The sequence below is a fragment of the Aspergillus ibericus genome, assembly GCF_003184845.1.
Source record: "Aspergillus ibericus CBS 121593 unplaced genomic scaffold BO80scaffold_33, whole genome shotgun sequence".
NCBI classification, from domain to species: Eukaryota; Fungi; Ascomycota; class Eurotiomycetes; order Eurotiales; family Aspergillaceae; genus Aspergillus; species Aspergillus ibericus.
The window spans coordinates 124,913-140,744 of NW_020292131.1; the positions used below are offsets into that span (position 1 = coordinate 124,913).

At 48.5% G+C, this 15,832-nt stretch overlaps 5 protein-coding genes across 5 annotated transcripts; 2 read left to right on the forward strand and 3 right to left on the reverse strand.

Annotated features, from left to right (window-relative positions):
- Nucleotides 1-282: 282 nt before the first annotated feature.
- On the reverse strand, nucleotides 283-2,410 carry BO80DRAFT_495306 (Zn(II)2Cys6 transcription factor domain-containing protein; the record flags this gene model as incomplete). The annotated part of the gene is made up of 6 exons (XM_025723936.1): nucleotides 283-1,036; nucleotides 1,083-1,351; nucleotides 1,401-1,550; nucleotides 1,605-2,129; nucleotides 2,180-2,233; nucleotides 2,286-2,410. The coding sequence occupies 6 exons, from the start codon at nucleotides 2,408-2,410 to the stop codon at nucleotides 285-287; spliced, it is 1,875 nt and encodes a 624-aa protein (XP_025573073.1).
- Nucleotides 2,411-2,792: 382 nt separating this feature from the next.
- BO80DRAFT_495307 (class I glutamine amidotransferase-like protein) lies at nucleotides 2,793-3,584 on the reverse strand (the record flags this gene model as incomplete). Its single annotated transcript, XM_025723937.1, has 3 exons — nucleotides 2,793-3,215; nucleotides 3,271-3,463; nucleotides 3,517-3,584. The coding sequence occupies 3 exons, from the start codon at nucleotides 3,582-3,584 to the stop codon at nucleotides 2,793-2,795; spliced, it is 684 nt and encodes a 227-aa protein (XP_025573074.1).
- Nucleotides 3,585-4,153: 569 nt separating this feature from the next.
- BO80DRAFT_479214 (pectinesterase precursor) lies at nucleotides 4,154-5,620 on the reverse strand (the record flags this gene model as incomplete). Its single annotated transcript, XM_025723293.1, has 5 exons — nucleotides 4,154-4,668; nucleotides 4,719-4,783; nucleotides 4,835-5,226; nucleotides 5,300-5,407; nucleotides 5,459-5,620. The coding sequence occupies 5 exons, from the start codon at nucleotides 5,618-5,620 to the stop codon at nucleotides 4,241-4,243; spliced, it is 1,155 nt and encodes a 384-aa protein (XP_025573075.1). The 3' UTR covers nucleotides 4,154-4,240.
- A 4,248-nt stretch (nucleotides 5,621-9,868) lies between these two features.
- On the forward strand, nucleotides 9,869-10,527 carry BO80DRAFT_411792 (uncharacterized protein; the record flags this gene model as incomplete). Its single annotated transcript, XM_025717989.1, has 2 exons — nucleotides 9,869-10,000; nucleotides 10,078-10,527. Exons 1-2 carry the CDS (start codon nucleotides 9,998-10,000, stop codon nucleotides 10,525-10,527), a joined length of 453 nt encoding a protein of 150 aa, XP_025573076.1. The 5' UTR covers nucleotides 9,869-9,997.
- A 3,360-nt stretch (nucleotides 10,528-13,887) lies between these two features.
- Nucleotides 13,888-14,375, forward strand: BO80DRAFT_447114 (uncharacterized protein; the record flags this gene model as incomplete). The annotated part of the gene is made up of 3 exons (XM_025721587.1): nucleotides 13,888-14,015; nucleotides 14,080-14,226; nucleotides 14,294-14,375. 3 exons carry the CDS (start codon nucleotides 13,888-13,890, stop codon nucleotides 14,373-14,375), a joined length of 357 nt encoding a protein of 118 aa, XP_025573077.1.
- Nucleotides 14,376-15,832: the final 1,457 nt, after the last annotated feature.

Here is a 15,832-nt window from a genome sequence, read left to right on the forward strand (position 1 = left end):
TAGAGTGTTGATATGTCACGTGATACTGGTGTCCCCCCGGTCTGGTAGTGTACATTCCCTCGGCTGATAGTTTGTCACCATCTACGTAGACAGGTGGTACTATCAAAACCGACTCTCTGTCGAGTACCGAGATTATCTTTTGGCAACCATGAAAAGAGCTATTGTCCTGATACTTCAGGTTATGTGGGCTTGAAGTGAACTGCGATTAGATAATAATTTGACGGGCTATTGACCGTGGAAAGATGAGTCATGTATCCTGTGATACCATACATGTTCGTCCGTCGTCAATTAGTTGCAATATTGACCCATTCTGAAAATATACTCGGCCAGTCCCCCGAATCATCAAACAGGCTATGCACTCCCGGTACCCCGACGGTACACACACCCTCAGCATCTCCACCGGTCCCAAATTCTGCCAGATAGAGATCACTCTGCTCCATGGAATGCCAGAACTCCGACTTTCGAATACTCCCATTCATCATGGGACAACGCGTCGAAGGCGAGGGCAGTGCAGTCACCTCCTGATTATCATCCTGGGACACAGGCGATAGCCTCTCAATGCTGTATGATGACGAGGATGAGGAGGAACAAGTGGGCGGTGCATATGTAGGCAAAACGATATCTAAAACGGACTTGAACATGAAGAATACATCAGGGGTTTCACCGGGCTTTGACACCGATAGACTTGACATCCGGTGCGAAAGGCTCTCGAGGTAGATTAGGATGCTTGATCGTGTTTTGGTTTGAAAGTGCGTCCATTCCGGGCTAGAAACAGCCGGAGATAAGAAACAGATCTGTGAGGAGGCACTGATGGTGAGGATTAATAGACACCATTCTCGCTTGGAAAGTAAGATGTATTGATCTACTGGGATGGAGAGGAAATATTCGAAGAATGCGCGGATTTCTGATACGCAGGAGGTTGCGTCGTCGAGTAAAGATTCGGAATCGGGTGTGTGGCTTGGTTTCGCGTCGAGGGTTCGGAAAGGTAGGAGGGCGATGTTTACCTTCAAGTATAATGCGAATACATGCAGAGAAACTGGACATATCAGCATAGTGATTATGACGTATGGAGGTGGGCATACTGTTGCTAAGGCCATGCACTCGTTCAAAGATTTGCAGCTCCAGACGAATGGATTCGATCCGTTCTTGGACTCTCTGCTTCTTTGTGATGGGGCACCTTTCAGAGCCATATTCAGCCTGGCTGCGGACTGTCTCCTCAAACAGCAGCTGAAGCTTTGCGAATTGAAGTTTTCGATCATACGGCTGAGCGAGGGTCATACTAGCGTCAACCGCTGCTTTGAGATAGCTATACGCGGCATCATCACCGCGCCGGCGGAAGCCGAGAGATAATCTGTCGGCCGTATTAGACACAGGCCCCAAAGCAAGGGCGGAATACGTACAGAGAGGAAAGGATATAACATCCGAGACAGGCGTCTCGAGCGGCTCCATCATGCAAGTTTTCCGTCAGCTTCAGGTCAGATATCATGGTGATGAGTATCTGCATGAATTGCGAGAGTTGGCTGCTGAGTGGTCGGATATGCAATGGACACCTAGATGATAGTGGTCAGTAGTGTTCACTAAGTGATGATGTTTCCTGAGTTTACCATGCCATATAAACCAATAGACCTTGCACATAGTCCAGGCTCTTCTCGCCATAGAAGATGATCCTCTCACTCAACACACGACGGAATCTTTCATCGACTCTCCTCTGTAGGAGTGGCTTTCTCGTTAAGGAGACCGTTAGAATGGCTAGTAGCAAGAACGGTCGAGATGCCGCCATCGAGGCTGCTGAAGTCCCCTCGGGCAGCTCAATAAAGGGGAAGAATTCCTGTCGCTCTCTGAACTGGCATAGCAATTCTTCCGCGTCTTGCATATTCAGGTTAATTTTACCAGACCCAGACTCGCAAATGACAGAACCACCGACACTGGGTGTAGTATCTTTCAGTGCACAAGGCTTGCCCTCGCCTCCAATTTGCCCCTGGAACACAGTGCGATGCATTTCACACAGTCGCGCTGATTCGTCTTCCTCTTTGGGCTTTTCGTTGAAAAGGTTCGCGACAAAATCATTACCGTTGGAGGACCGGTCACTCTTAGCCCTCATCTCGTGACTCCTCGGGGCTTGTCCAGTCCTGTACGCTAGTTAGCAAAGTGTCCAAACACGCGACTGGCCATCACATACGTAGTCGACTGCAGACTTCCCGAAACTGTACATGTGTATCCTAGCTTTGCGCATCTACAGCTATAAGTAGGGTACCAAACATACCGACTCAGCGCTTGGTCCATACCTTCGACACGCGTCCGTTCCGCTTGTTTTCTCCGACGGTATACACCGGATTTTGCGAGACCTGCACGGATCGCAAGCTCTCGAGCTCCGAGGACGTGGACATACGAATTCCCAGTCTTCGGCCATTGCTGTTCTTTTAAAATCCACTGATGAATGGTTGAGAATCGTCGATGGAGGACGGCTGTCAGATAGGCACTTTAGTATGTGGAGGGGCGGAGGGAAACCCGAGACGACCCCACATGCGGATGGCAGGTTTAGCCGGGAGACTTCCCGACTGGGAATAGCGCCAATGCGCCCTTGATACTCTACTGAGAGCAGTAAGCAGACCACTGCAAGGATACATATCTCGGAATACTCAGGCATGAGAGGAATTTCGTACCATAACAGGTCGGCTGTTCAATATATATGAGGAAGATTGTCAGTACTCCGTACCTGCCAACTGCCTACACAAAACAGACGGCCTGACCCATCACGTGACCCATGTCAATGCCCTCATTCACATCCCACCTCACAACTCATCCTCATAATCCACATTCCTCGTCGGAAAGTACCCCGTCCGAATCATATGCTCAACCAAAGTCCCCTCTCCACCCCACATCTCCCTCCCAAACGCCGCCACCGCATCCAGCCCATTCAACAACGTCCCCGTAGTCCAGATCTTCTCATCACGCACCCATCTCTTCTCCACCCAGGTCGTCCCCGGCGCCATCTGTCGGAACAACGACAGGGAGAATCTCGGCCCCGTCGCCACCTTACCTTGCAGAATCCCAGTCGCTAGGAGGGAGTCAGATGCGCCGCAAATGGATAGGAACGCGGAGCATTCTGCATAACATTTGCGGAGGTAGTCGATCTCTGTGGCGGTAGCTTGGTAGCCGATTTGACCGGCGCCGATGATTACGATGTCGAGTGGGGGACAGGTGGTGAAGGAGTCCTAGGGGTGGTGGTTAGGTGGTGGTCGTGGTGTGGAGAGTGGTAGGATTGCGTACCGTTGGGATCACATTGAGGTTTCCGCTCAGGGCACCAGGAGTGGTGCCGTCTTCGGTTACCCAGTGGGTGGTGAAGTCTAGGGCTTGGGTTTTGAGATCTTCGGATATGACGGCGTCGGGGAGGTGTTTGACGAAGTCCCTGCTGATGTTGTGGAAGAAGCCGACGGGGGCTATGTCGAGGTGCTCGGTCACGCTTCATAGATGGTTTAGCTGTGTGCCAGTGTGATATTGTGGATAGTAACTTGCGTGTTCAACAAGACAACTCCGACGTGGATCGGGCGTCCGGGGTTGCGAAGATCAAAGGTGGTAGACATGCTGGAGATGATTGAGGCTTTCGGAGCTTAATGTGAAGAATGATCAGATTGGAGCTTCTGCTTGAATGATGTACTGAATGCGAGGGCAAACATGTCCTTTTATAGCCATGATCATGCTTTTTGGATATTTCGAGTCTGAGCATATGATTGGTTCATTGCATCTAGGCTGCGGGCCGGCTAGACCTGCCACCCACTGTTCCGCCCTCGCTTCGCCATGCCCTCCGCCCGGGCAGTACTGGGCTGAAGTAAGCCATTGTTGATTATGCAGTCAGGTCATTCTGATGGATTGGTTAGCCCCGGGTATTATAACTGAGACACCGAAGACTATTTAGGCTCTCGTGTTGCCTCAATTTCTGTTACTGTTGTACGGAGCATATCTGATAAGATTGACCCGATATGGCGAGATCTCTGTCCGCGATGATTGGTGGCGCTGGCCATCAGGGCGGATATAACCGCCGCATCTGCCCTATATTCAAGTTATTGGCAGAGACAGAGTGGAACAATACAGTTCCTTGCTCTTTGAGGGAAGTTTCATTAAATTGTATCATTGGTAACTTGGGGTGTTCAAAGATATATATTCAGTATGCAAGAAGTAGAGTTGAAAAAATAGAACTTTCAAATGTAATTAGACGCCATGTAGCATATTAGGTATTCATTCATATCATCTCCGCCGCTCCTTCTGCCCCTCCCTCGGATATCTTGAATGTCGTGGAGATATTAACCTGATTTTGGCCCTGCCATGGCCTTCTGTCCAGGTCCAACTCTTCCTGACTACTACCGGCAAAGCTCAACCTGGACGAAACAATTGTGACCAAGCGACTGTGCGTCTTATTTCCTGCAAAGTCCGGAGGCCAAATGTTTGGGTCATTCAATCGCCTCCGTTGACCATCTTTTGTCAGGCTCGAAAGGGGGTGTGCTTGTTCGCCACGGCTTTTGCCGCGTTTTGCGGCGGGGGAAGTGCCAGCATAGTAGGAACGGGTATCCAGAAACAAGAGGAGTAGTGGTCGGAGGGTGGCGAGACTTCCAGCGGTGATACCAATTCCGATCTCAATGATTGACCAGAAGTCGATTTGATAGGTAGCATCTGCTGGGGTTAGGACTATCATGAAGAAAGGGTGCACTAGGTTGACTGACAGAGAAGGTTGGGGTCGTCGTATGTGTGCAGGTACGGGATTCGGATGATTACGGCCACGCTCTCTCTGGAAGAAGGTTAACGCTTGGCTGTATCTATTGAAAATGGGTGCACATACAGGGCTCCCAAGCCGAGGACGACTCCTAGTGCAACCTTCGTCCAACGATTCATCTGAAGATCCCACAGCAGAACAGCAGGCATTATTCCGAGCGTTATATCGGAGAACACGATGAGAGAACTGTACACATAGCCAAGATCCAAAAGGACTTGTCGCGATATGCATCTTCCATGATGATTTGGGTTGACATAGAACCAGAAATGAGAGATCGGTTGGCAGCCGGCGAGGAAGACCAGCCAGATCATCAGCCCGGCCAGAATCACTAGACCAGTGACTGTCCAGAGAATAATGCGATGCATTTTGTGCACGGCTAGTCGGAGTAGCGCAACAGAAATGGATGTTTTGGCGATAGCGGCAGACCAGCTATAGAGCGTTTGACAGATCCACCACCACTAAACAGGTGTCATTAGATTGTGAACAATATTATAGGTTGAGCTCCCCGGTACTAGGAGGTATAAGGCATACTCGAAGTGCTTGCTCTAGTGTTTCAATATTGGTAAATTCCTCGTTCTTGTGGCCAACTCCTCGCTTGGAGGCAACCATCCAGCATGCGTCCAGAGCTATGAAGAATGCCTAGATGAGCATCAGCACACGTCCCACTTGATAGAGCGTTAGGACTTTTACCAATGCGATTACCATCAGGGCATCGTCCCACCCAAAGGCATGGACCGAGTAAAGACGAACAAACGTGCGCAAGGCGACCGCCATGATACTCACCCCCATCATTACTGCCGCGCAGATGAAGATGGCCAAGCTGTGCCCGACAAGAGGCATTGAGTAATTCATTTTAGTAGAGGATGGTCTGAGGACAAAGGCCTCGATGGCACGCCAATGGCTCAAGACGGCTGGCAGGTGAGCTTCACTGGCGCTTTATCTACATTTTCTTCATGCGGCGCCTCAGCTGAACCAATTAATGTGAAGTCACCTAAGTGGACAGTCTAGCAGTGTTTGCGCGACAAACGAAGAACATGATCGCCGACGGAAAAAAAGGTGATCGACCTGCAAGGCACAGGCAGACCCATAATTCCGGGAGGTGACAGGGGTTTAGCTAAACGGAGCAAATCCGGCCGACACTTGCTCAGCCTAGGTTGATCGATCTGACTCTATCGGACCGTGATGCATCTATCTGATTGCGGTCAGATGGCCTATACTGTGAACTCTGAAGTTGACTCGTCTGGGTACCCGTCTCCAGTACTTGTCCCACAACCTGGGGGGATTTCATATCTCTTCCACTACCCCTGATGAAAAAGGAGGATCGTAGATATGATTGTGAGCGCCAGCTGGGCTCTCTGAAACGTCCGCCTGAAGTCTCGGTTGAGACATCAATCCTGCCGTTAGTGGTTCCTGCTGCCAGCCAAAGATATGAACCAGTTGTTAAGCCGCACCCACTCAGGGGAAGAGCTCGGGGCCGACTAAAGTGAACGGTTTATGTTCGGCCGGCGGTTTGCGGTGGGTCAGCGGATTAACCCAGTGGAGGATCGCGGCACAAGCGCAGATCCTTATTTCAGGCACACTAGGTCGCCCTAGGCTAGGGCGGGAGCCATTTTTGGACCAAAGCCTCGTGTCTATGTCACGAGCCATTCTAAGTGCGCTTTGAGGTGAACCGTACCAGGTCAAAGAGCTACTACCAGCTAGGTTATCTGGCAAAACTTTATAATTCTAAGTCACTTAACTTGGAACACGCATCACTTTTAAACCTGACTCACGGAAGATGAGTAATGTGAGAGGCCTAATCCTCGTAGTTTTCACAAATGTATGGAGGTCGAGACCTATCTTCGATTCTTAAATCCATTAAACTATTATCGCCTATACTGATTTGGGCTCCTATTCACAATTTTCACCGCCACCACGCTCCCGCGGTAGAAAGAGTCCTCACCGGCTTATTGAAGACTTATTTATTACTCATTGAACAGTGATTATTCTTTTGTTATCTCTTCTCAGAAAACGAAAAGCTCACAGAATCTATTTAGTGATCAACTACCAATAAAATCCTCGAGGCTATTCTCAATGACCTTTACACTACAATTTGGGGTGATGTATTATGGTCCAAATATGGGCTGTCATCCAATGCATGCAGCGGACCTACTTCAAGACCCCTTGGATCTGCTCAGGGGTCCGTTAAAGCAACAAAAGCACATTGGAACGCAACTCTTAAACGGTATATATTTACGCTGCTCGGTGCGGACCGAATACGCCTGAAATCAACCAAGCTTTCCAACACCCGGTACGGACGAGGCCCCTTGGTACATGTGCTTAGCTTGCTGCTTGAATAGGCTCGTCTGGTGAGCTCTATTTTCATACCTCCACCTGGCCACGATGGTTCTGCACTATAGGTAGCCAGATAGGCCAGGTCTAGTTCATGATATCCGACCATCTTCAGCACACGGCAATGGCTGCGCCGGATGGACTGACTTTCACCGAGGCTTCAAGTGACGTCAATACCGCAAAGGCATGACTTACAGGGGATGAAACGTGGAGGGTCTGCATCGTGAACCCATAAACCTTAAAACCCCAGCCACATCAACGGTCTTCCCAGATACCGAGCACGGAGCTGCCCGTGCCATTAAGCTTCCAAGCTCCTCGGACCCTCCCAAGCTGGGGCACCTGCCCGAAATTCCCAGGGATGAGAGGGAAAGAACGGAATATCTACGGCCGAAAACACACAAGCGCGCGGGGGGCTGATCGTTAGTGAAAGGCACCGAGGTCCAGCCATTGACGACCCGAATGATTGTATATAGCCTGATTCTTCAGCTTTGTGCAATGGTTTACGATATCTCCGCTTACTAATTCAATTACCGAGGTACCTTCCTAATCAGGAAATTCATGCGGCGGCATCAATCTTGATCGCTGCGTATTCTACTTCGTATACGCTCTGCAATCAGAGTGAATCAATCCAATGACCCAAAATCAAGTCAGGAGTCAAAGGCGTCACTTTCCACATGCCGGTCGCCGTATTCTAAGACAGGTCTCCGATTGCCTTGCTCCTGAGCAACCTACTAGATGGCTGTAGCATGTGCATGTATGAGAACTGCATTTTGCCCAGGTTTATACGTTGTCGAGCTTGTACGGAGTAGATGGAAGGAAAGAAAGGAATAGAACAGAAGTGAAGGAAGCATGTTGGCAGACAAGATTCCCCCTTTTCGCACTCTAGACCGCCTACTTGTTCGGTATTCTGCCAATACAAACACACCGCTGCGAAAGCAAACGATCATGACGCACAATGCAGTGTTAGCTGCCAAGCAGACACTCGATGCATGTCTAATGTTGAGACATGCTATTTCTACCTTCTACGCCCGAGGCTAAGAAGGGATATATTCCTTTTGGCATATGTGGATCTTGATATCTAATGTCCCTGTGATATTCTTTTAATCATTACTTCATGATCATAAAGCAGGAAAAAACCCAACGATACCTGTATACCACACCATCGGCGGCCTATCTCTCAGCAAACGACAGGAACAATGGAGGTAGCCAATCCGGCCACTGCAGCACGGCGGAACATTTAGCCGGACGTCCCTGATGGTCCGGTCTTAATTCTCCGGTCCATTATTCCATAAAGCTGCTAGTCTGTGTCCGATTATTCGGTTTTGCGGCATAAGATCCAGAAAGATGATTGGACCAGAATTATGTGAAAGGACCCACAGGCACTATTTATGGCACACTCATCGATCGCAATTGGATCACTCCAATGCAGAATGCTTTGATAGATTGGTAAGCATCTTCATGAATGTTGCATAATTCCCCACATTAACCACCCAAATTGGCATGTCATGGTGGTTGTTCACACCTTTCTTTCTTTTATCTTTCTTCAATTCATAGTACTCTTGACTGATCTTAGAGAAAGGGGTAAAATTAGCGATCCTTTCATTTCACGCTGCATTATAAAACATGGTCAGATGTTAACATGCTTGGACGAATAAGGTAGTTTTACTTGCACAGAGGACTAGTGAGTGATTTGTGAAGCGCGCTAGCGCTGAGCAAGTCTAGGTTCAGTCCTGCTAGGCAAGTTTTCAGCCCTAACACTTCTTATTAGTCCGTGAATCTCACAGTTTCAACTCCCTGATTAATTCTCATTTTTTTATAGATAACGTAATCTATCTATATTATCCTGTATTGAACCTACGCCCACAATACACGCAAACAATGGAGGAGAGGTGCCTAGATTGTCAAATTTGACCGGGCTCCCTAAGCAATCTGGCTAGATAACAGATTTTGAATAAGACATCGACATCATTCTTCTCTGGCATTCTTGCTTTTCCGATGAAATGTGACCGGCTCACTTACGACCCATTTTATTGCTCATCCAGGAAAGTGCCCTTGTTGAACATGGATCCGCCTCCACTGAGATGATTAATCTGAGAGCCCAGTGCGTCTCACTGAGATTTCACCACAGAAGCATCGTGCCCAGATGCTGGGTTAGCCATGATGTAAAAAGTCTGTCAGAAACGACCGCCTGAGGCATCAAGAGTGGCTAGATCGACCAAGGAGGGAAGTAGTTGTTTCTTGCAGGACTAATCGTTCAAACTCTCGCGGTCAACTCTCAGGGTCCAGAATTGTAGGTTACATCTATCATGATAACTCCAATGTGCAAAGCGTCTAGTGGTGCATCATTGAAATAATGTACATCAGATACTCGATGATGTCCAATGGCAGTAGCCTGAGAACCGGTGGAGACGTGTGGCGCATATGCAGGTCTATATTTAGAAGGCAGAGCACAGATCATGGAGTAGTTGATGCATGATGAGATCTGACCAAGTAAAATAGGATTGTTGATTGGAGGATTAGAACCTCCATTTCGAACCTATGAAAGAAGGCCCTAGATCATTTTAACCATTGTCGACAGTCGGATATTAAAATGCATCCCTTGCTCCCAGGCACTTCAGCTGAAGATCCTTTCCGACCGACCCCCTACAGGTTGGGCAGCAATCGTTGGTGGGTCCCACAGCTATCAGGCCCCCATCAATAGGAGTATCAGAACTAGGTTTTGATCAAGATCACAAGATCCGAACGCTCAAGATGTGAATAACCCACTATCCTTCATCCAGACCCACCTTGTCAGGGACTTTGAGCTGTTTTATATCAGACCATATAACCAAGCTGTGGTGGAATGCCAGCATCCTATCCGGACTGTCCTTCTCTCACTATCCCTACCACATCTACATTATGGTAAGCATCCTCTACCCTGTGCTCTTCTTCCTGATATCCAAGCAAAGACCCTCCATCTAACATTCCAACCCACGCAGGCCTTCACAATCCAATTTGAATCCGCCGGGATCTACCACGTCGGCACCCCTTCCCAACAAATGCTCGTCTCCTTCGAAGAACTCCTCGGCTTCCACGCGGGAATTACCGGGCTCCTCGAATACGGACACGGGTGGCGAGTCACCAAAGCAGTCATCCGACGTTTCATGGCCCGTCTCCGCTGGCGACCGATGGAGAGTCCGTACGCGGTGTGCATTGACAGTTCCGGCCCGATCTACTATGTGATCACTCATGGAGAGCATGCAATCCGGATCACAGGGCAGGAGCTGGAATCTTCGCTCTTCGGACGCGTGATTAAGAGGCAATGGGATCGTGGATTGGAGGATCTGGGGTGGTCGGAGGTTACATTGTCGATCTTGCGGGCGTTTGTCTATGGGTTGTGGAAGAATTTGGCGTACTATATGCGGTGGAGGAAGGTTGGGTCTTCTTGATTACGGTGTTTTGATGGGGTGTTGGTGTTGGAGTCTGGGCGTGTGCATGTCATGGTGGTGGCATTTGTTACTTGGTGCCCTGTTTATTCGTTTTTCTTTATGTTTCTCTTTGTTGGGCTACGGAGCGATGCATTGCTATCGGGAGTTTGTTTTGGCGTTGATTGGGAACACCAGTTGAAGATGTGTAGATCTCAGGAAGAAATCGGTAGTTTGAGATCCCCTCGACCAGAAATGCGAGCGTATAATCGATTGAGCGTCCACCATGGAAGCTGTATCCAGAACTTTCGAGGCTCGTCAATGTGGACAAATCGGGTCAAAAGCCCAGTGACGTGCAGAAAAAAGTGGGACGGCAGTGCCTGACTGCGATAGTGCCCCTGGCTAACCGTTGGGCAGAAACTAACAATGCGGCAAGTGGGGATGCAACTGTGGCGTAGGCACTAGGAAGAGATTTCCGGCCCGTCCTGTCAGGGGCCGATGCATTGAGTGGATTCCCGGTCGGTCTCTGGCTGCAGATTCTCCTGGTGGTGGCATTCATCCTCATCTGCGATTAAGCCGATCCTTGACATAGGGTTGCCGTTCACCCTACCCAATGCGAACCCCTATTCATTTGACTGGCGTTAGTTTTCTTTCCTTGTTCGTTTCTTTTTGGCTTAGGCCTTCTTCTGGGAGGGTCCCAGTTGCAAGGGGGTCAGAGAATTCCTGACACCGGATGAGCTCAGTCACGTGGAAGGCTCATGCAGTGTCAGGAATTCTCTGAAGCTGTCCGAGCTGTTTTTCCAGCACCGGTCTGACCCTGTCGCACTAATTTCTGACCCCCTCGGAGCTGTATCCCCTCTTCTGGGCCCATATTTGTATGAGGTGGAGCTTAGTGATCAGGTACTCTCCCCTTCTGGATGGGCATCTTCAGCCATCCAACAGTGTTTATAACCAGCCACTTTGCATCGTCTATTCAAAAATTCTTTCCCGCTAACAGCTAGATTAATCCTAGAATAACTGCCTCTTTTTATATCGATCTTAAACCGCACAGGACTGGAGTGGAACCTGTATGTTCGCTTTATATCCGGGTTGCAATAACCTTTCATGATCGGTCTAACGCAATAGTAGCTCGATTTTTCTAGTCGGAGCGCTCATAATTATAGGAACAACCAAATAAACATTGGTCGAGCATTGCCAGTTTTTCTATTCCTAGTCTTCATATTCTTTCGCCGAAGAGATTCAATCATTGCTGACGTTGAAATGACCAAGTCTCCCATATTGATGTCTCTAGCAAATATATGCACGTCACCCCTTCGCGATTTCCTACACCGCAAAACTTGTCTTTCTTTTTCTTCAACCTTGTGGCCGAAGCACGGACTCAGGTGCCCTTTATCCTAATCCATCAAACTTCTTGGACTTCTGGATTCGACTGATCGCAATAGCGGGATATCGATCTATCAGCAATACATGCCGCTGCTCTTCCGTATCGCTATCATTCTGACAGTGTATAATGAACCTAGGTACTCTTGAAATCTATAATACTTCTAGGATGATTTTGTTACAGTAGAAGCAACTTGAATTAACATGCTACCGGCTCGCCCTACTGAAGAAGGAGTATTTGATGTATTATGTATCCTATATAGGAATGCTAGTTGGAGAGAGACATATAGAGTATTCCACCAACACGGCTCCCAGCTGTCTTATGCTTAGCTTAGAACCAGTCTGTACACTGTTTAATTACTGTCACACCCCTAGCTACTAGAAATAGGGCCATTTAACATCACAGAGAAAATAATCAGAGCACTGATAACTACTCCGATAGTGTTCGATGCATAATATGAAGAGCAATTGGCCCCTTCTGCGGAGAAAGGAAGTCGTACCAGGCTCAAAGTGCTAGACAGGTCAAAAAGGCCTTCATTTTTGGGTCTTTTATCAAGGAGAGGGGCCTGCTGGACAGGGATGCAAAGGCAAGAGGGCAACTTTGTTGTCCGCGTCCAAGATCGAGTGCGAGGAGAAGATTAAGCCGTCTCGATCATGAACATGGATTTATTCCGAATCTATAACGGACGGAACAAGTCGCGAAGAAATTGAATAACCATTTGCATTGGGGATACCCCGTGGAGCATCGCCCAACTCCTGTCTCTAGACGTATTGGTTGGATCCACGATCAGGCAGTGCTTTGTGCAACAAAGGGAAGTCCCAGTAGCCAACCGTCGACTTGGTAATCCGTTCCGCGGGAAAAAGCATGGGGTTTCGCAGCGCCGAGCCCCATTTATATAGCATGTAAAGTACCCTCGTTAATGCATATGCTGATTAGAATCTAAACATGACAGCTTGATGTGAGTCTCAAGCCGTCAAAAAATTAAATCTCAAGATGGCATCGAATCGTGTTGAAGTGAGACTTTCTAAGGTTCGGGGAATTCGAAATCAAGAAAGATAAATTGCGTAGGAGATGAAAGTATACATCGCGGGTCAAATACCCCACGAGGATCTCATGTAACACTGCCTAATGCAGTAGATCCATCATTACGATTAGATAGACCTTGTCATAGGGAACCTTACTTCGGGATGAAATTTGATTGGCCTTTTCTGGCAGGTGGCAATGCATAGCCGAAAGCCGTACGACCACGGCTCGTCGTCTGACATCGTCGGCCACCTATCATTCCTCAAACATGGGAACAAAGCGCTTGTTGGCAAGGGTCGTATGCATGGCATAGTTCAGATGTTCCATCACCGGTTATATTCGGCTCTTAGATGATTTCTCCAAGCAGCTTATTTGGCCCAGTCCTTGTCAGATGACAAGAACGATATTGGCAACCTTGCTAGGATAGTCCCCCGAATAGCCGTAGTGCCATGGCATCGATTCGGATATAGATCCTTTCCACTCGTGTCCGTATTCGTTTTGAAGGAAGGTTGGGAGGCCTGAGAATTCTCGCCAATCATAAAATAAAGTCTCAATGGAAGATTATACGAGGTATCATGAGTTATATCAACCATCCTAGCCATTGGTATCTGAGCCTTCTTTCCCGCCCTGGTAGGCAACATGTGAAACGTAGCATGCTGCGCTTCCCAATAACGATTTTTAGAGCATCAGTGTACGGCTATGAAGTAAATATCGCGTTCTGCTTCATCCATACAAGTGCTCCTTCATGATGAGAGTGGCAGTGCCTAGAGAAGACATAGGTCCCCTGACTGTCATTATCCCCCGATAGGCCTACTCAACGGCCTGGACAATTAGGGCAATCTAAGAGACGATTTGTATAATAAGGGTGGATCTCACCTCCATTTCGGTCAAGACAGCATATACTGCAGTGAGCATCAACTACTCTCAAAGCATCCGGTCACAACACTAACACCGAATATCAAGACAAACACCATCCCATCATGCATCTTATCTCTGTTGCCATCGCCGCCCTCCTGACGACCGTCAGCGCCATCCGAATCACCAAGCCAGCCGCCGGTGACACCGTTAGCTGCAGCCAACCCATCAGGTTTTGCTGGGAAGCTGTCGTGTAAGGAACCGATGAACCCATTCCTGAAGGAAGTCCAACCCCAGCTAACAATCCCATTCTCTAGAACGGACCCGCCGCAATTCTGCCTCTTCCTCACCAACTTTATTGAATTCCCTCCGCAGATCTTCGACCTCCGAACGCGCGTTATAACTGATGGTGGGGGTTGCATAACAATTAATCCCCCAAATTGTCCAGGCCCTCTTCGAACAACGTATGTGGTAGACCCCATTCGTAGGATACCGGTTGAGATTTATTGAAATGACGATTATGACCTATAGCCCCTATCGCATCCGGGCCACTGCGTGTGGCGATCCCAACACTATTTACGCCGAGTCTGGAGACTTCCGTCTCATCCCCTAGGGAGTTGACTTGCCTTATGCCGTTCAACAGTAACGCAGGCCTGATGCGACTCTTAACCCTCCACAGGCACGAGCGAGTCGCAACATCGCTCATTTCAGCTGACTTCAACAGTCGGCTAGTTATGCTTGGCCTTAGGGCATCAATTTTCGATGTCTTCTACTTCTTGAATTGACATATTATCCTTGATAAGCTTTGCCAGAAGCCCTATAATTTTGTAGAGCTTTTCAAAAGCGAGGTGCTCAAAAGCAACCCGGGATATCTCGTAGCCCAATGAGCAGTCTAACAACGGAAAGTCACCATTTCGTCAACACTTTATTCTTAGTTTCCTTCAACACAGATGATTGTAGATGGGAAGCAATAGTACCAACCCCTCGGCTGCGATAGGGCCAAGCTGTCCATCCAGAACTCTGCCCTGAATAGAAGCGCGGGTGAAGAATAAGTAACACAGGTTGGACCTGCCTGAACTTGTTTTTTTCTTTTTTCAATTGCTAAGGTCTCGCTTAGTGAAGGTCACATTTACTGAACACGCCCCGCAGTCTTTCACCCATTTCACTTCCATCCTGTTTACGTGCGATTTTGCACCTTTACTCCTCATCCCACCTGTCCACGCTGTCCCCAATGACGAGACCTCCCTCGCAGACCACGCCTCTCAGTGCTTATTTCACTTCAGCGGAGGCCCAGTCGTGGCGTCCCTGTTTCCCCAATCATCCCCGCCATGTCATCGTCGGAGATAAGCAACATGACGTCTAGGGTCGACAAAGGGCCCGGATCAGGCATCGGCGACAACTCATGAAGCATGTACGTACTCCAAATAGCACGTTTTCTCCTATTGTTTATCGAAGAGGTGATCCCATCCTGCATTTCATAGTACATTTTAGGATTAGTACATAGGCCATTGAGCAGACAAATTAACTTAATATCGTAATAAACTTCAAACTTGCAAGGTTTATTTATACTGTAAGAAGTCATCATCGGGCGCTACGTTAACTTTCAAGTCTATAGTGGCTAGTAGGGGGCCTAGGCAGAGACAAAATTGAGCGGATCAGGCCTCCTGCCGCGATGGATCCCACGGGTGAGAAGACCACGTACGGTTGCACGACGTAGCTAGCGCTGTCGACTCTCAGAGCGATGATGACCTGGAGGTGAAGGCTAAAGCAATTGTTCCAGGCACTAGGGGCCGATAGAGAACATGACTGATCCGATATAAGCTCTACTACTACCGTTAGAGTAAGGGGTTGCGTCGTTCAGCATAATACCATATTCGAAACCTGTGATACCATAAAGTCATAGGGTAGTTTGACATCTTCTGTAACTTAGCCATAAATGACTCTCCATGTGGACCTGCGAGGTGGACAGCGTTCTCCGTACATGGTCTACAATGTCTTCACGGGAATTGCATGTTACCCGGGACTAAAAACAGGAAACGTTGCTTTTTAACCGTACCTGAGAAAGATGAG